This window comes from Mustelus asterias, chromosome 14 (genome assembly GCF_964213995.1).
Source record: "Mustelus asterias chromosome 14, sMusAst1.hap1.1, whole genome shotgun sequence".
NCBI classification, from domain to species: domain Eukaryota; kingdom Metazoa; phylum Chordata; class Chondrichthyes; order Carcharhiniformes; family Triakidae; genus Mustelus; species Mustelus asterias.
The window spans coordinates 98,974,569-98,995,129 of NC_135814.1; the positions used below are offsets into that span (position 1 = coordinate 98,974,569).

General features: G+C 43.8%; 1 protein-coding gene across 2 annotated transcripts in view; it reads left to right on the forward strand.

The window, feature by feature from the left end:
- usp40 (ubiquitin specific peptidase 40) overlaps positions 1-20,561 on the forward strand; it is a 134,774-nt gene that overhangs the window by 21,835 nt on the left and 92,378 nt on the right. For both annotated transcript variants that reach the window (XM_078228938.1, XM_078228937.1), the window contains exons 4-8: positions 3,288-3,355; positions 8,110-8,223; positions 9,996-10,160; positions 14,804-14,950; positions 19,849-19,992. In XM_078228938.1, the coding sequence (XP_078085064.1) occupies positions 3,288-3,355; positions 8,110-8,223; positions 9,996-10,160; positions 14,804-14,950; positions 19,849-19,992 (638 nt within the window). The remainder of the gene's footprint in view (positions 1-3,287; positions 3,356-8,109; positions 8,224-9,995; positions 10,161-14,803; positions 14,951-19,848; positions 19,993-20,561) is intronic.

Genomic DNA, 20,561 nt, shown 5'->3' on the forward strand with positions numbered 1-20,561 from the left:
CCCCTCCACCTGCCAATTTACAGCTGTGACTGGAATGTTTTTTGTATTCTCTATAGTGACGACAGAAGCGAAATATTTGTTCATTTCACCCGCCATTTCCTTATTATCCACAATTAACTCCCCCTTGTCATTGTATTTTCTTTTCTTATCTGGCCTCTACTCTTTGCTATACCACACCTCTCCACATTTGATCCCTTGCCGCTCTCTTCAGCTGACCCTCTATTTTCCTAGTTATGCAGCTCACAAGAACACTGGTCCCAGCACGGCTTGGGCATGGATCATCCCAACAGCTGCCACTTTCTCCAGTACTGGAGCCTGTACGCCACAAACTGGAGCCCACTTCTCCACGAGAGCGCCAGACATTTTTTCAGAAGTTGAGGGTGGTCCTAACTAAGGAAGCGGTGTTCGCTGCCCCTAATAAACCCTTCAAGGTGACAGTCGATGCTAGTGACATGGTTGGGGTGGGGGTGGTGGGGAGATCGGGTATAGAGAAGCCATTGAAATACTTATCTACAAAATTAAATTGATATCGAAAGAGAGACTCTAAGAGAAAAGGATAACCCTGGGATTGTTACTGGCTCTTAAACATTTTGAAGTATATATCTGTCATGGCTGCAAAGAAGCACTAGTACATACTGACCATAATCCCTTTGTGGAAAGATTTAAGACTCAGAATGAGGGACTACTCTGATGGAGCTTGCTAATACAGTTTTCTAACTTAAAGATTGTTTATATTGCTGGAAAGGATAAACACCAGGGCGGCACAGTGGTTAGCTTGGGTACGATTCCCACTTGAGTCACTGTCTGTGTGGAGTTTATACATTCTCCCTGTTTCTGCGTGGGTTTCCTCCAGGTGCTCCGGTTTCCTCCCACACTCCAAAGATGCGCGGGTTAGGTTGATTGGTCATGCTAAATTGTCCCCGTGTGTCCCGGGATGCGTAGGTTAGAGGGATTAGTGGAGTAACTATGTGGTGACGGGGATGGGGCCTGGGTGGGATTGTTGTCGGCGCAGACTCGATGGGCCGAATGGCCTCCTTCGGCACTGTAGGGATTCTATGATAATTGCTGATGCATTTTCAAGAATGTAAGTTTTGTAGAATTATCTGGTATCAAAGTCGCGAGATAACTACAAACTCTGAGGAGTGAATGGCTGGGTTTGAATTTTGTTTATAAATTGTGCATGTATTTCCCGTACACTTTAAAATGAAATAGCGTTTTATTTTTTGAGGGTGGAGGTGAAAATCAAACCTTCAAAGACTATATATTTACTTTTCAAAATGTGGAAATACATTGTATTATTACAAGACATTTTTAAGATGAGTTACAAGTTCATCCTTGGAGTGGGAGCAAATCTGCCTTTTTCCAAGAAGTCTGACCAGCATGGTACTTGAGGGGGGAAGGACTGTCCGTTTGTTTTGAATCTCAATCACTTTAATTGTTGGTGGGGGGGTGTGTTTTGCGGAATAAGCCGAGAAGGAAGGCTGTCCAAATTTACTCTCTTCCCCTCTCGCCCAAAATTCTGCGTGGTTATCAACCTGCAGCCAGTGAATACTCATCTGAGTATAACTTGAGATGAGAAGAATTGATCCTGCTCTATATTCTCTTCCACACCGAAACTCTGTTGGTGAGAACTTCCAGACATCTACTGGGACCAGCGCCCCCAACTTCACATGAGGGAGCTCCAGATCGACAGCGTCGAAACCCTGCAAACTTTATTCTTTATTTTATAAAGCCTATCCTCCAAAGCTCAAGTCAGCAGATACCCTTTCTGTCGTGTGCTGGAGGAATAGATAGTTATATTTCCAGAGTAAAATTGTGTGTTGCAACTTGTTTTAAAAAGTTTTGTTTTATAATAAATCGAGCATTCTGAGTTTATTGAAAGAAACCAGTTAGAGTTTTTGATTCTGGGTCTAACAGTACTGAAGGTAAATGGCCATTTTGGTGAGTGAATTATACTTCTAAATTAATGGTATGACCTGTGGAGCAGTGGGCCTAGATGAACTGCGCACTCATCCCATCCCAATCATGATATTGTTCCAACACACTCTTGGCTGGTCTCCCACATTTTCCCTCCTTAAACATGAGGTCATCCAAAACCCTCCTGCCCATGTCTTAACTGGCATCAAGTCTCATTTACCGGTCACCCCAGTGCTCTCTGAATCGCTCTTTGGAATTCTGTGGCCCAGCGGTCTGTGGATCCTCAGTCGATGAATCACAGAATTGTCACAGCGCAGGAGGGACCACTTTGTATCTGCACCAGTTCTCCTAATAAGCCACTCACCTAGTACTGTACCCCTGTCCTCTCCCCGTAACCCTGCACATTCTTCCTTTTCAGATTCCAGTCGAATCCCCCTTTTGAATGTTTCAATTGAACCTGCCTCTGTCACACTCTAAGGCACTGCATTCCAAATTCCAACCACTCGCTGCAGAAAAAAATTGTCCTCCTTACTTTTGCTTTTACCAAATACGTGCCATCTCGATCACAACCTTTTCACAAGTGTGAAGTTTCTCCGAAATTACTTTGTCCAGACCCCTCAGGATTTTAATCATAGGAATCATAGAAACCCTACAGTACAGAAAGAGGCCATTCGGCCCATTGAGTCTGTACCGACCACAATCCCACCCAAGCCCTACCCCCATATCCTTACATATTTTACCCACTAATCCCTCTAACCTACACATCTCAGGACACTAAGGGGCAATTTTTGTAGCGTGGCCAATCAACCTAACCCGCACATCTTTGGTCTGTGGGAGGAAACCGGAGCATCTGGAGGAAACCCACGCAGACACGAGGAGAATGTGCAAACTCCACTCAGGCAGTGACCCAAGCCGGGAATTGAACCCAGGTCCCTGGAGCTGTGAAGCAGCAGTGCTAACCACTGTGCTACCGTGCCGCCCAATATCTCTATCAAATCTCCTCTCAACCTAATAAAAGCAAAATACTGCAGATGCTGAAAAACTGCAATAAAAACCGGAAGGCTGTAATGTGCCTAGCCAGAAGATAAGATGCTTCCCACTCTCTTAAACCTACCGCAGACGGCTGTGTTCAGTCCTCTAGGCCCTGAAATCCTCTTCCTAAACCTTGATGGCTTTCCGCCTCCCTCTTCTCTAAAAATTACCTCCTCAACAAAGCTTTTGGTCACCCGTCCTAATGTCTCTCTTCACTTTTTAAAGTGTCTAATTAATCTCATGTGCAGAACTTTGAGTTTTTTTAACATATTAGTGGTTCCGTATAGATGCAAGTTATGCTGTATGAGTAACATTCCATCTCTCTCGTTTTGACTCAGAATCATTGTTTGCCCTGGGGCCTGAGGAACTGGGATATTTATCAGACAAAGACAAGCCAGAGTCCAAGGTGGGAATGTTTGCCTTTATCTCTTTTTGATCTTTCTTCTTTGTATTCTACACTATTCTTCTGTATTACAAAGTTCAATCACAGAATTCCTACAGTGCAGGAGGCCATTCGGCCCATTGAGTCTGCACTGACAACAATCCCACCCAAGCCCTATCCCCGTAACCCCACATATTTACCCCTCTAACCTATGCATCCCGGGACACTAAGGGGCAATTTAACACGGCCAATCAACCTAACCCGCCCATCTTTGGGCTGTGGGAGGAAACCGGAGCACCCGGAGGAAACCCACGCAGACGCGGGGAGAAGGTGCAAACTCCGCACAGACAGTGACCCTGGAACTGGGAGGCAGCAGTGCTAACCACTGTGCCACCATGCCGCCCCAAACTGCATTCAAGCAAATGGATCAAGTCCACACAAAAGGGTCATATTAAGCCCTGAGCTGGTGTTATGTGTGCTCAGGCTTTCTTTGGATTGCGGACTAATATTTGTTTCTCTTCCTTTTTGAAATGAAACAAAATGGCTGTGTGTAGCACGATCTATAAAATGCTATCCCTATGAACAAATAAATGCTTGCTTTCTGATCAATTAAACTTCATAATTATATTTCAAGCAAATAACTGATTAAAAATGTTCTCACTCCCATTGTGTGACCATATGAAATGACTTGCTTTTGGTCCCCGTGGTCAAGTTATTCCAGGGCCTATTAGTATTGAGGATTTTTTTGTCACCTGAGGAAGAATGGTTTGGGTAACAACTCTTCTTTTGTCTCCTGCCTCTCTGGCTTCACTTCTGATGCCCCAATGTGCTTTGATGTTTGATGACATACTTCAGTACAAAAAAATAGCTCGATTGATTTGTAATATTCTAAAAGTTCAACGCCTGAAGCTGTTATATGTACGCACTTTGACTATGTAATACGTGTTAGTCATCTATGATTAAAATATCTTATTACAGCTGTAACTGCACTTAAAAGCTCTTCTTCGTTTGTAATGTACTTTCGGATATATCCGGAGGCCATTAGAGGTAGAATATAAGTGCAAGTCTTTCTTTCTTCCCCAGTGAAGTTATTGATTTGATGTAGTAAGGCTCTATCTATTGCCTGGAAAGAGTTTCTTCTGTGATTTGGACCTTTTAACTCTTTATTTAATAGATATCGGAATATATAAAGTACTACCCGAGGGGGTTTTCCACCAAACCAGCAGGGCCACTACCAGGCCTGTCAAGTCACGCTCTTCTGAAGCACAAGTTCATTTATTTTGGTGTTTCAATATGGCATATTGATCAATTTTAACATTTACTAATAAAGATACTTTGTGGTTATAAATGGGTTTGTGATGTGCCTCACTCCTGATGTTGTTTTTCTGATTCAAACTGACAGCTTCCATGTATGTGAGCACTTATCGGTGTCTCCTGATGCTTGTAACAACACTGCTCGCATTCCTTTATTATCATCCTTCACCATAACTATTTAACGTATGACTGGAAAAGTAACCAGAGCTGACTGGTGCATTGAATAATAGTGAGGTTTACTGTAGAATTTGGGCGGCACGGTGGCAAGTGGGTAGCACTGCTGCCTCTCAGTGCCAGGGACCCGGCTTCAATTCCGGCCTCGGGTCACTCTCTGTGTGGTGTTTGTACATTCTCCCTGTGTCTGCGTGGGTTTCCTCCGGGTGCTCCGGTTTCCTCCCACAATCCAAAGGTGTGCGGGTTAGATTGATTGGCCATGTTAAATTAGCCCTAGTGTCTGGGGGATTAGCAGGGTAAATATGAGGGGATGCAATCTGGGTGGGATTGTGTTTGGTGCAGACTCGATGAGCCAAACGGCCTCCTTCTGCACTGTAGGGATTCTGTGATTCTATGATTCTAATTTAGTAGTGTTACTAGATGATTATTCTGCAGGTAAAGTAGCATATAGAAAGATTTACAGCTCTCTGAAGCAGGCCATTCAGTCCATCTTGCCCATGCAAGCCAGCAAGAGTGATCTAGTCTAATCCCGCCTTCCAGATTGTGGTTTGTAATCCTGTAGGTTACGGCACCATTTTCCCAAGCATTTCTTAAATGTAATGACATTTTCTTCCTCTGCCAACCTTTTCAGGCAGTGGGTTCCACACCTCAACATCATCTAGGTGAAAAACCTAATCCAGAACTCGCCTCTAATCCTACAAATAATATAAATCCATGCCACCACTAACCTCTCTGCTAGCGAAAAGAGGTCCTTCCTATCCACTCTAGGATACCTGTTATTTTGTACACCTTAATGAAATCAGCCCTCAGCCAGCTCTGTTCCAAAAAAAAATTTAACATCTTTCCTCGTGGATAAATCAGAGGATTAGATAGGATGGACAGTGAGAGCCTTTTTCCTCGGATGCTGATAGCTAGCACAAGGGGACATAGCTTTAAATTGAGGGGTGATAGATATAGGACAGATGTCAGAGGTAGGTTCTTTACTCGGAGAGTAGTACGGGTGTGGAATGCCCTGCCTGCAACAGTAGTGGACTCGCCAACATTAAGGGCATTTAAATGGTCATTGGATAAACATATGGATGATATTGGAATAGTGTAGGTTAGATGGGCTTTAGATTGGTTTCACAGGTCGGTGCAACATCGAGGGCCGAAGGGCCTGTACTGCGCTTCTATGTTCTAAATTCACCATTCTTGGCATTGTTCTCATAAATATCTCTCCAGTGTGATCACATTCCTCCTGTAATGTGAAGAACAGAACCGTATACAGTACTGTACCTGTGGTCTAACTAGTATTTTATACAGTTCTAACATAACCTCCCTGCTCTTGTACCCTAGATTTTGGCCAATGAAGAAAGATCTCCCTAATTCCTTCTTGACTACTGTATCTATAGTCCTGCTACCTTTGTGGATCTGCAGGTTTTCATTCTAATACTTCTCTGCTCCTCCAAAACCTCTCAGAATCTGACAATTTATCATGTATTCCTGTGGCGTGTTTGACCTTCTCAAATGCATTATATCATACTTTGTGCGAATTATATTCCATTCGCTATTTTTCTGGCAACCTGACCAGTCATTTTGTAGACTTCAAGGAGCTATCACTTTCTTCCTCACTGTCAATCACACAGCCAATATTTGTATGAACTGTAAACTTCTTAATTCTACATTGACATGAGTGACACAGTGGTTAGCACTGCTGCTTCACAGCGCCAGGGACCCGGGTTCAATTCTGGCCTTAGGTGACTCTGTGTGGAATTTCTCCCCGTGTCTGTGGGTTTCCTCCGGGTGCTCCCGTTTCCTCCCACACTCCAAAGATGTGTAGGTTTGGTGGATTGGCCATGCTGAATTGCCCGTTATTGTCCCAAGATGTGTAGGTTCGATGGATTAGCCATGATAAATGCGTGGGAAAGAGCTTGGGTAAGATACTCTGTCAGACTTGATGGGCCAAATGGCCTTTTCTACACTGTAGGGATTCTATAATTCTATATATGCCATGAACAGTAAAGGACCTATTACTGAGCCCTACGGCATCCTCTTGGAAGCAACCTTCCAGTCACAAAAACACCCGTTCACTAAAACTTTCTGCATTCTAGCACTGAGGCAATTTTGGATCCAACTTGCCCTTGGAATCTATAAGCTGTTAATTTTTTGACCAGCCTTTGTGTGGGATGTTGGCAAAAGCCTTGCTAAAACCCATGTAGATTACATTAAACATGCTACCCTCAAAAGCCCTCCTTGTTTCCTCTTCAGGACATTCGATCCAGTTGGTCATACACTCCTTTCCTTAACAAACCCATGCCAACTGCCCTTTATTAGGACTTCTCTAAATTACATTTTTACCATCCATCATAGAATCCCTACAGTGCAGAAGGAGGCTGTTCGGCCCATCGAGTCTGCATCAACTCTCTGATAGAGTACCCCATCCTATCCCCATAGCTCCACACAATTAACCTGGCTAATCCATCTAACCTACATGTCTTGGGATGCTAAGGGGCAATTTAGCATGGCCAATCCACCTAACCTACACACTGTGGGAGGAAACCCACGCAAACACAGGGAGAATGTGCAAACTCCACACAATCACCCAGGGTCGGAATTGAACCTGGGTTCTTGTGCGCTGTGAGGCAGCAATGCTAACCATTATGCCACCAAGCCACCCTCCGTTGGAATGTTTTCTAAATATTTGCCCACAATCGAGTTTAGGTTCTGACGAAGGGTCATCTAGACTCGAAACGTTAGCTCTATTCTCTCTCCGCAGAGGCCTGCTGAGTTTTTCCAGCATTTTCTGTTTTTGTTTCAGATTCCAGCATCCACAGTATTTTGCTTTTATCAAGGTGAGGTTGACTGCCTATAATTAGAAGAGCTGTCTTTTCCTCTCTTTTTAAACACTGATACAATGTTAGCAAGATTGAAAAATGATCGTCAGAGTAGAGTTTTTTCACCCCTTGCTCCCCTTAGCAACCTGTGACACATTTCATCCGGGCCTAGTCATTTATCCACTTTCAAGGAATGCTGAACAGCTTAATATTTTCTTCCTCGTTATGTTTTTCTGCTGTACCCATCAATATCCAAAAGTGTTCTTATAACAACTAGGAAGCACGGTATGATATTAGCATTTACTGTAACAAAGCATCTGCATGGTTTCAGTGGAGGGCGATGCTTTGTCTCGGTTTTCTGTTGAATCTGTCCTCCTCATTGCTTTGCACTGGGGCAGAATTGTAAACTGATTTGGATTATTGGAGTATGATGGGATGTAAAGATTGAATACAGTAATTATATTAATACTCTTTTAGGTTCGAGTCATCCCTTTGGAGTTGCAGAGGCTTTTTGCACAATTATTGCTTGCCGACCAACTGGCAGCATCTACATCCGACCTAACTGATAGCTTTGGCTGGACAAGTAATGAGGTGTGTTACATAATGCTGATTATTTATTTATTGCTTTATTGGCTTTTTACAAGGTTCAGCGATGCAAGTCAACTTCCCCTCTGTTATATGCTGCTTAAATGGAGAAAAATTGCACGGTCAATATTTTGTTCTCTTCTCTCCTTCACACAAAGGGTAGTGAAAGACAAATTCTCTCCAGAAAGCTGCTGAGGCTGGGGGTCGGTTGAATATTTAAAAACACAGATTGATGACTTTTTTGTGAGGGTATTAAGGATTGCAAAACCAAGATGGGTAACTGGCGTCAAGATACAAATTTGCCGCAATCTACATAAATGGCAGAATAGGCTTGGGGGTGGAAAGACCTACTGTTGTTGCTATATTCCCCTATCCTGGTGTTCAGTTACCAGGAAGTGCTCTCTGTGTACTCTGATCTCCTGCTTCCTTGGGAAATAATGGTCTCCAATCAGTGCCATCTCCTGTTCCTATGTCTCCTCAACTACTTCCCACCTCTTAAGGTGCCACCATGCTGCTTCTGGAGCCAGCTACAAGCTGACGCTGGCTTCACAAGTATTTTGTATCACCAGCTGTGGAATCTAGGGTCTGAAATATCGTTAAGATGCTGAATTGATAACCAGACCTGTCCCTTGGAAGTCAATGTCCAGGTACTTCCTGAGAACATAATCTATTCCCCAGGTCAATCAGATTTAATTGTACTTTGGTGAGAAACGTTTGCACAATATCAGGTGCCTGCAAATTTCTAGCTCTACATTAGACAAAAAACGGATGACATTTTCTTTCTAAAATTTGGAAGTGTAATCCCCAGAATACAACAGATGCTCTCAGATTTTGTAAACATAATTGGCATTGTAGAGTATTTCTTGACCAAGGCACCAACCATGCAATTTATATAGCACCTTTGACATTGTGAAGCGCCTTTGGACATATACTAAGAACGGTGGCACAGTGGTTAGCACTGCTGCCTCACAGCGCCAGGGACCCGGGTTCGATTCCCGGCTTGGGTCACTGTCTGTGCGAAGTCCGCACCTTCTTCCCGTGTCTGCATGGGTTTCCTCCAAGCGTTTCAGTTTCCTCCCGAAAGACATGCAGTTTAGGTGCATTGGCCATGCTAAATTCTCCCTCCATGTATCCGAACAGGCGTCGGAGTGTGGCGACTGGGGGATTTTCAGGGTAATTCATTGCGGTGTTAATGTAATCCTACTTGTGACACTAATAAATAAACGTAAAATTCAAACAAGAACGGAACAGTGATGCCAGTTAGAAGAGATGCCTGAAAGCATGGCTGAATAGCTAGGTTTTCAGGTTGCTTGCCGAGTCGGGGGAAGTTCAGGGTGCTCAAGAGATTTGGGATGAAGTCATAGAGGCATAGAGTCATACAGTGCAGAAAAGGCCCATCGAGTCTGTACTGGCAATAACTACCATTAAAGGTGTGCTAATCCCATTTTCCTGCACTTGTCCCATATCCTTGAATGTTGAGAGATTTCAAGTGCTCATCCAAATTCTTTTTTAAAGGTTGTAAGGTTTCTGGCCTCCACCGCCTTCCTAGGCAGCGGAGTGGTGGAGCAGAGGGAAGCGAGGATGCACAGCGAAGACTAGAATCAGACAATATGACTTCAGACGTCAAGAATATGAGATGTAATTTCATGGAATTAGCAATGAAAAGTGTAATGTTGCTTTGTTGCTATCCTGGTGGTATCATGTTTTCTCTGAAAGCATGTCTTTCATTTAGAGGATTGGTGGAACGTGTAATTGAACAAGTCAAAATTATTTTACAGGAGACCAGTCAGCATGACGTTCAGGAATTAAACCGAATTCTCTTCAGCGCACTTGAAAGCTCTTTAGTCGGAACCTCTGGACATGACCTCATTAACAGACTGTACCATGGAATAGTCGTGAACAAGATCGTTTGTAAGGAGTGTGGCAACGTTAGTGAAAGACAGGTATAAAACTGGCATGATTTTTGAATGTCTGCATCATATCACCTTCTCTGCTCTAAGGAAAACAGTCCCAGCTTCTCCAGTCTCTCCACATAACTGAAGTCTCAACCATCGTACCATTTCCAGTAAATCTTTTCTGCTCCCTCTCTACGGACGTGACGCCCTCCTTAAAATATGGTCCCCCGAATTGAACACACAATTCCAGCCGAGGCCTAACCAATGTTTTATCATTCCATTAATAAAGCAATGAATCCTATCTGCTTTCTCAACTTATCCTGCCACATTCAGAAATTGATGTACATCCACCCCCTGGTCTCGACCTTGGCTCAGTTGGTCGCACTGTTGTCTCTGAGTCGCACTGTTGTCTCTGAGTCGCACTGTTGTCTCTGAGTCGCACTGTTGTCTCTGAGTCGCACTGTTGTCTCTGAGTCGCACTGTTGTCTCTGAGTCGCACTGTTGTCTCTGAGTCGCACTGTTGTCTCTGAGTCGCACTGTTGTCTCTGAGTCGCACTGTTGTCTCTGAGTCGCACTGTTGTCTCTGAGTCGCACTGTTGTCTCTGAGTCGCACTGTTGTCTCTGAGTCGCACTGTTGTCTCTGAGTCGCACTGTTGTCTCTGAGTCGCACTGTTGTCTCTGAGTCGCACTGTTGTCTCTGAGTCGCACTGTTGTCTCTGAGTCGCACTGTTGTCTCTGAGTCGCACTGTTGTCTCTGAGTCGCACTGTTGTCTCTGAGTCGCACTGTTGTCTCTGAGTCGCACTGTTGTCTCTGAGTCGCACTGTTGTCTCTGAGTCGCACTGTTGTCTCTGAGTCGCACTGTTGTCTCTGAGTCGCACTGTTGTCTCTGAGTCGCACTGTTGTCTCTGAGTCGCACTGTTGTCTCTGAGTCGCACTGTTGTCTCTGAGTCGCACTGTTGTCTCTGAGTCGCACTGTTGTCTCTGAGTCGCACTGTTGTCTCTGAGTCGCACTGTTGTCTCTGAGTCGCACTGTTGTCTCTGAGTCGCACTGTTGTCTCTGAGTCGCACTGTTGTCTCTGAGTCGCACTGTTGTCTCTGAGTCGCACTGTTGTCTCTGAGTCGCACTGTTGTCTCTGAGTCGCACTGTTGTCTCTGAGTCGCACTGTTGTCTCTGAGTCGCACTGTTGTCTCTGAGTCGCACTGTTGTCTCTGAGTCGCACTGTTGTCTCTGAGTCGCACTGTTGTCTCTGAGTCGCACTGTTGTCTCTGAGTCGCACTGTTGTCTCTGAGTCGCACTGTTGTCTCTGAGTCGCACTGTTGTCTCTGAGTCGCACTGTTGTCTCTGAGTCGCACTGTTGTCTCTGAGTCGCACTGTTGTCTCTGAGTCGCACTGTTGTCTCTGAGTCGCACTGTTGTCTCTGAGTCGCACTGTTGTCTCTGAGTCGCACTGTTGTCTCTGAGTCGCACTGTTGTCTCTGAGTCGCACTGTTGTCTCTGAGTCGCACTGTTGTCTCTGAGTCGCACTGTTGTCTCTGAGTCGCACTGTTGTCTCTGAGTCGCACTGTTGTCTCTGAGTCGCACTGTTGTCTCTGAGTCGCACTGTTGTCTCTGAGTCGCACTGTTGTCTCTGAGTCGCACTGTTGTCTCTGAGTCGCACTGTTGTCTCTGAGTCGCACTGTTCTGGGGTCGAGTCTTTCTCCAAGACTTGGGCACAAAAATCAAGACTGACAGTCCAGCGCGGGACCGAGGGAGAACTGCGCAGTTGAGGCTGAAATGAAATGTTGAACCAAGACCCCATCTGCTTTCCCCAGTGGATGTAAGTGATCCCATGGCACTATTAAAAGAGGAGCAGGTCAGTTATCCCTGGTGTTCTGGGCAATATTTATCCCTCAATCAACAACACAAAAACAGATTATCTGGTCATTATTGTTTCACCATGTGTTCCAGATCTAGATGGGGTTCTTTGTGGCTTTTCTATTCTCCCAAAATAAGCTGCTTGAGATTGTAGTGAGTTAAAACTATTACTCTTTATTTGCAGTGCCTGTATACATTCAAAGAACCCTGCGTGAGTTTGGAACATGTCTGCCCTCCATATTTCTGTTACACAGTCATGTTAACCCTTACTCTACATGTACCCTCAAGTCTTTATCCCAATTATTTATATCTTCCTACATCTCCCTCCAAAGTCTCAGATTTCACAGGGCTGGTCTCTGAGGTATCTTGACCAATCTCCCTGATCTCGTTCTGATCTCTTTCTGAGGCCTAGGACATGATGCACTCTCCCCTCTGTCAGTCTAAGTGTCCTTCACTTAGATGGCTGTAGAGCTTTATCTTGTATTTTCTTCTTTGTCTCCATCAAGATCTGAGTAGTAAGCCCAAGGTTCCAGTTACTCTCTTTCTAAGGATATTAAGACACTACGGTTTCACTTTATAATTCCATGATCTGTTTCAATCCTATATGATCCTGATTGTGCCTTTCTTTCAATTAGGAAGCCTTCCATCTGTTGACCTCTGCTCATATTCTCTCCCTTAACTTCAGCACTGGTAACTTTAGGCATAGAACACGAGATTTATGAGCCTGTTTGTTTCTCTGCTCTTTCTTTTGCCGTTTTACCCACTTGTGGTTGTTCGAAGTGAAATTTTGTTCTCGTTCCTGTTGCTGAGTTGAAAGTTGTGTTCTCAGTCTCCTTCTCATTAACAACTCTGATGGCGGGACACCATTTTGTAGTGGTGAGGTTTGATAAACTCAGAAGTGCTATATGGTTCATACACCTCTCTCGGTCATTCTATTTGCTTGAGAATAAAGAGGTGAACTGGTTACATGAATAAATCCGTATTCCTTTGCAAAATTTTGGAATAATTCATCAGCAAATGACGGACCATGATAATGTTGACACCAGTGTCTGGGATGTCATGTGTTGCATTAACTCTCTCCAGTGATTGAATGATTGCTTCTGCTGTGATGCTGTGCGATCGATTCACTTCAATCCACTCTGACAAGTAATCAGTGACAATAAAAAAATATCTTTACGTTAAAATCAATAAACCCATTCCCAGGTGCTCCCATGTCCTTGAACGAAAAGTAGATGGGCATTGTTATTCTTTTTACTCTTGACTGTTTACCACACACGCAAGACAATTGGAGATTATTTCTTCTATAGAATGAGTAATACCTGGCCCCAAGACTGATCGCTTGCACATTTTGCCATTCCTAAATAACTTGGTGAATTCTTTGAAGAATACCAAGTCGAAATGCCCTCGGAATGACTTCAGTTTGTGGTTTCTGGATAGACAGAAACAATATGAATGGGAAGTTACTTAAAAATGCAAAAGGATCTTCCAGGTGTAAACTGACTCCCTTCAACTCATTTAAAAGCTACTTGAAGTACTGTAACCCGCAAAGCCATGGACCAGGGGCTCGAAGTTGGGATTAGAATGGGTGGCTAGTTATTTTTTGGCCGGTGCAGACACGATGGGCTGAATGGCCGCTTTCTGTTCTGTAACTTTTCTATGGTTAACCCTCACCTATCAAGTTCCAGAGTCCAAGCGGAACTACATTGAAAGCCAAAGGCCAATTCTTGACAAAGTTGAAGTATAAAGATAGAGAAATCACTGAACCTCTCTGTCATCCAGAATCAAGAATGCTCTTTACTAAGCAGATAGGCACGCTTAAAATTGAAAATGATCTGTAAGGTGGGTGAAGGTCACCTTATTTCCTGAAGTCACCTTCTTTGCGTTCTTCTTACCAAATAAATCACTTCACACTTTGCTGCATTGAAATTCCTCTGCTACTTGTCCGTCCATTCTACCCACATGTCTGTGTCCCTTTGCAGTTCTACATTACCCTCCTCATAGTTTACAATGCTTCCAAGTTTCTTTCAGCAGGTAATCTAAGACTTAACTGAGGGATTTCTGCATTGTTGAAGTGCTGTCATTTGGTTGCGGGCCCTATGAGGACCTCAAGGATTCCTCAGCACTATTTGAAGAATAATGGGAATTCATGTCATGCTCTGATTAACAGTTATGCTTCAACCAACACACATTAAAATAGATCATCTGCACATTTATCATCTTGCTGTCTTCTGTTAGCTGCCACATTTATAAAACAATAATTACGTTTAATGAGTGTCTAATGTGAATCTGTATGTAAGCATTTATGCTGGAATGTCTTATATAACAGCTGCCTGATAAAAATATAGTTCCAATGTCTGCTGTCTAGTAAATGCTGTGATGTGAGTACTATATTCCGAGCCCAGGTGTTGCTTGCAACCATTCATTTGCCTCCATGCTACTTCCAAAATTGCATTCCAGTCCTTGATTTTCCTGAGAGAATATTCCCAATCCTGAGTTTCAGCCTGCCCACTCCTCAACATGCGCTCCATGTCCCTTTACTCCTTCCAAACTAAAGCCCCATGGTCCTGGTCCTATCTGTCGTCGTCCTCCTCAATTCAGGCCATGTCCATTCCCACAAAGGTAATGAGACATTAAACAACTGAACTCAATTTCCTGCCTGGATAGTTCGACCAATTCTTGTGTTTCCCATGATTTTGTTTTTGACTTGCATTAGTTCCCATCACTCTTTTACTCCTTTCTGCACATCTTCAATGTTCTTTCCTTTTAAAAAGAAGTCTTCCCTTTTCTAACTTGCTCCTATTGACTCTATAATGGATAGCATTGGTTTAATTGGCAGGAGGATTTCCTGGACTTGACTGTGGCTGTGAAAGGTGTCAGTGGACTGGAAGAAGCTCTGTGTACCTTCTATGTTGAAGAAGAACATTTTGATAATGATAATCTCTACCAGTGTGGAAGATGTGAGAAACTGGTTAAAGCAACTAAGGTAAGCTTGCCCCAACATCCTAAAAGTATTTATTTTTTAGAGGGGATGGGGGCAATTTTAACCAACTTGCTATATGGGAAACCTATGGGATCAGGTGGAAGGATGATTTTACCCAACACATACGAACATTCCCAATATCACTCATTGACTTCGATGGGGAGTAAAATTGGAGTGAAGTCTCGTGCAAGCTGGAGGAGCAACACCTTGAGACGAATTTTCCTCTTTCGCCCACCACAGGAATCGTAGTGGGCGAGGAACCATGGAAAGGTCTGTTGACCTCGAGTGGGATTTTCTGGTTTCGGGGTGATCGCGGCCAGAAACCCCGCCCCTTATCTTCCGATTGGGCAAATTGCAGCCCTGGGGACTCGACGTTGAGTTTGGCAACTTTAGTTTGACCTTTCTCCTTCATCTTAACTGCACCACTCATCTCTTTTACTCTAACACATTCTCCCTCCTTTCAGTTCCGACGAAGGGTTTATGACTCAAAAACGTTAACTCGGTTTCTCTCCTGATAGATGCGGGTAGACCTGCTGAGCTTTTTCGCAGCATCCTCTGTTCTTGTTTCAGATTTCAGCATCTGCAGTATTTTGCTTAGTTTAATGTTTTTGTGTCAGTTGTTTGGTGTGGATTTTTCAGCTTGAGTTTTGCTAATTTGCCAGTGAATAATGACTCAATTCTAGTAGAAACCAATAAAAATGTGAGCAAGAGCTAGACTTAGAGAGGATCTCCAGGGAACACCACTCTGGACCTGAAAAATACCCAGTCTAACTCAAATTATCTCACAAATGAGTAATACAGTACATGAATTTCAGTGCCAGTACAATGCCAAGTACATAAGCATGCATGTCCCAGTGACCTTGGATCGCACCAAACAGCAAGTCCCTTCAGCTGTTTGCAGTAGACAGAGTACTGACTGCAATCAACCTGTGTGGCTTTTGCTACCAAATAAACCTGTTGGACTTTAACCTGGTGTTGTTAAACTTCTTACTGTGCAATCAACCAGCCATGCTTTCAAAGCTCAAAACATAATCTCTAATGTTAGACGTGATTCCGCGATTGGACAGCACTTGCTGAACAGTGCCAAGTGTGCTAATAATTACACTAACACCCAATTTAAGATTGCGTTAGGCTCGCTATTATAATTCAGGTCGGAAACTCCAAAGTGTTTTATGAAGTCCACCTGGATCATACGTTTTGCACTCTGAATTTGGCTAGAGTAAGCAGGAGATGTTTCACTTCAAGTATTATTCGACTGACCACTAGGAAGCTTTTATCAACAAAGTTTATTAAGAATAAAGTTAACATGTATAGAAAGAAAATTAACAAATTTTACCAATTATAAACAAGAATTAAAAACATCCATGATATTGTATAGCCCTTAATGAATATAGGAAATGTCCCAATCAAACAAATGTCCCTATACAAAACCCTTCCCACAGGTACAGCACAGAAAATACAAATGCTCACGTGATGCTGGAACTTAGTCCTTTGGTTGAATGCTGCAGCTCTCTTGATGCACACACAGACAAGCTTGGAGTCAGAACATCTTCCCAAAACACCAGGGAGATAACACCAGCAACAAATTTTCCACTGCAGCAAGACCAGGAGACCTTGCTTCCAGCTAACAGCAGAATTTCCAAAACCAGGGAGCAAAAGAGAGAAACGCTGCTTTCCGTCTGATGTCCACCCCCTTCTAAACTGAAAATGAATCCTTAGTTTTTTTTTCTGGGGAGGAACCACCTGACTTTGACTTGTCAGTCAGTCTTCCCTCTCACAATGCAAGGTCAAAAAACAAATCTCAGAAAGTACCTGAGGCCCATAGTAAAAATAAACAAAACCCTATTTAAGCCATTGATGCAGCAGTAAAAGGACTTCTCCAGACAACCAGGCAACAAGGAAAAAAACTGAGGCTGTGATAGCTGCAGAGAACATGATTTTTAAAAAAATCTTAAAGGTACACTAACATCACACTTGCAATGTGGCTCACTTACACTTGCTTCAAGCTACATTTCTTTATACGCAGGGATCTGACCTTAGCAGACATAGGGAACATGTTTAGGTATTGCATTTTAAAAAAATTAAACAAAGAATGGTGGACAATAGTATCCTGGTACATTCTCCATGGTAATGCCATGACCAATCAGAATCGCCTTTCCGACCAATCAGAGTGAATTTGCTGGCCAATCAGCACCCTTTTATCATGCAGTGTAAATTGTTGCTAACTTTGAAATTTGGCATTCTTGTGTTTGTCCTGATGAGTGCAAGATGAAAAGTATCAACAGCATACTACTGTTATTTCAGCAATGTTCAAGTTCTGTACCACCAAAAACATTTTAATAGTTAGTGAAGAATCAAATTGTGTTTGTTTAGGGTACCAATATCGTTGGGGGGGGGGGGGGGGGGGAAGTTAAGAAGAGCCAGGAGGGGATATGAGAAGTCTTTGGCAGGTAGGATCAAGGAAAACCCTAAAGCTTTCTATAGGTATGTCAGGAGTAAAAGAATGACTAGGGTAAGATTAGGGCCAGTCAAGGACACTAGTGGGAAGTTGTGCGTGGAGTCTGAAGAGATAGGAGAGGCGCTAAATGAATATTTTTCGTCGGTATTCACACTGGAGAGGGACAGTGTTGTTGAGGGGAGTACTGAGATGCAGGCTGTTGGACTGGATGGGATTGATGTTCATAAGGAGGAGGTGTTAGCAATTCTGGAATGGGTAAAAATAGATAAGTCCCCTGGGCCGGATGGGATTTATCCTAGGATTCTCTGGGAGGCTAGAGAGGAGATTGCAGAGCCTTTGGCTTTGATCTTTGTGTCGTCATTGTCTACAGGAACAGTGCCAGAAGACTGGAGGATAGCAAATGTTGTCCCCTTGTTCAAGAAGGGGAGTTGGGACAACCCTGGTAATTATAGACCGGTGAGCCTTACTTCTGTTGTGGGCAAAGTATTGGAAAGGATTATAAGAGATAGGATTTATAATCACCTAGAAAGGAATAATTTGATTAGGGATAGTCAGCACGGTTTTGTGAAGAGTAGGTCGTGCCTCACAAACCTTATTGAGTTCTTTGAGAAGATGACCAAAGAGGTGGATGAGGGTAAAGCGGTTGATGTGGTATATATGGATTTCAGCAAAGCGTTTGATAAGGTTCCCCATGGTAAGCTTTTGCAGAAAATACGGACACATGGGATTGAGGGTGATTTAGTGATTTGGATCAGGAATTGGCTAGCTGTAAGAAAACAGAGGGGGGTGGTGATTGATGGGAAATATTCATCCTGGAGTTCAGTTACTAGTGGTGTACCGCAAGGATCTGTTTTGGGGCCACTGCTGTTTGTCATTTTTATTAATGACCTGGATGAGGGTGTGGAAGGATGGATTAGTAAATTTGCGGATGACACTAAAGTCGGTGGAGTTGTAGACAGTGCGGAGGGAAGTGGCAGGTTACAGAGGGACATAGAAATCATAGAAACCCTACAGTGCAGAAAGAGGCCACTCGGCCCATCGAGTCTGCACCGAACACAATCCCACCCAGGCCCTATCCCCACATATTTACCCGCTAATCTACGCATCCCGGGACACTAAGGGGCAATTTAGCATGGCCAATTAACCTAACCTAATAGATGAGCTGCAGAGCTGGGCTGAGAGGTGGCAAATGGAGTTTAATGCGGAAAAGTGTGAGGTGATTCACTTTGGAAGGAGTAACAGGAATACAGAGTACTGGGCTAATGGTAAGATACTTGGTAGTGTGGATGAACAGAGGGATCTGGGTGTCCATGTGCATAGATCCCTGAAAGTTGGCACCCAGGTTGATGGGGTTGTTAAGAAGGTGTACGGTGTGTTAGCTTTTATTGGTAGAGGAATTGAGTTTCGGAACCAGGAGATCATGCTGCAACTGTACAAAACTCTGGTGCGGCCGCATTTGGAGTATTGCGTACAGTTCTGGTCGTCGTATTATAGGAAAGATGTGGAAGTGTTGGAAAGGGTGCAGAGGAGATTTACCAGGATGTTGCCTGGTATGGTGGGAAAATTGCATGAGGAAAGGCTGAGGAGCTTGAGGTTGTTTTTGTTAGAGAGAAGAAGGTTAAGAGGTGACTTAATAGAGGCATACAAGATGATCAGAGGATTAGATAGAGTGGATAGTGAGAGCCTTTTTCCTCGGATGGTGATGGCTAGCACGAGGGGACATAGCTTTAAATTGAGGGGTGAGAGATATAGGACAGATGTTAGAGGCAGGTTCTTTACTCAGAGAGTAGTAAGGGCGTGGAATGCCCTGCCTGCAGCAGTAGTGGACTCGTCAACATTAAGAGCATTCAAATGGTTATTGGATAAACATATGGATGATATTGGAATAGTGTAGATTAGAGGGGCTTTAGATTGGTTCCACTGGTCGGCGCAACATCGAGGGCCGAAGGGCCTGTACTGCGTTGTAATGTTCTATGTTCTAGGGAGGCACGGTGGCACAGTGGTTAGCACTGCTGCCTCACAATGCCGGGGACCCGGGTTTGATTCCCAGCTTGGGTCACTGTGCGGTGTCTGCATGTTCTCCCCGTGTCTGCGTGGGTTTCCTCTGGATCCTCTGGTTTCCTCCCACAGTCTGAAAGACGTGCTGGTTAGGCGTATTGGCCATGCTAAATTCTCCCTCGGTGTACCCCAACAGGTGCCGGAGTGTGGCGACTGGGGGATTTTCACAGTAACTGATTTGCAGTGTTAATGTAAGCCGACTTGTGACACTAATAAATAAACTTAAACTCAATTAAGAAATCCTGAAGCCTTGCTGATGTGATTTCATTTTCGCTGCAGGGAGCCAGTGGCGTTGTAATAGATGTAATTCTGAAAAGCAGGTTTGATATGTGGTATGGGTCCAGTTTGCCTGTGGTTTATCTGTTCTGTGCTTTTTGTTTTGCAGGAAGCAAAGCTACGGCACCTCCCAACGTTCCTCACCATTTCGTTGCTGCGTTTTAACTTTGATTTTGCCAAATGTGAACGTTACAAGGAGACTGGGTCCTACTCCTTTCCAGTCAGGCTCGATATGTGGCCCTTCTGTGAGCAGGTGGGATTGCAACTCCTCCTTCACTTTTGATGAGTTTCAAGATTTTAAGTGTGGTTGACGCTGGTGACGCCATAACGTCTTACAATGGACAATTTTGTTTTCTTTTTTGCTGAGGGAAGTTGGTGTAAAGTTTTAGGTGCGGGGGTATCATTAACCAAAACCCAACATCTCCTGTGTTGCTCAGCGAATTTATGCAATGAGCAACTGTGAGATTCACCACTGCAACTCCACTTACTGCCCTAGGGCATTTCAAGTTTAATTGTTGGTCTGATTGCAGTCAGAGTAGTCATAGAATCTCGACAGCTGGCCTCACTGTGTGTGGGCATCAGTATCTAGCACTTTAAGGCTGGCATTCAGCTGGAATACTCACAAATAATAAGCAGCTGAACATGCTGGTGGTATATGAAGGCTACCAGCGTTTCCTGATTTTTAAATATCCTTTCTAAGTTATGTGGCTGATGTCTCTTTCATAAATTAGTTTTGTACAACAATTTTTTCAGCCGTATCGTCACTGCCAGAGGCTTTGGCCATGAGTGTGTGCCCATGAAAGATTGAGGGAGCTAGGGCTG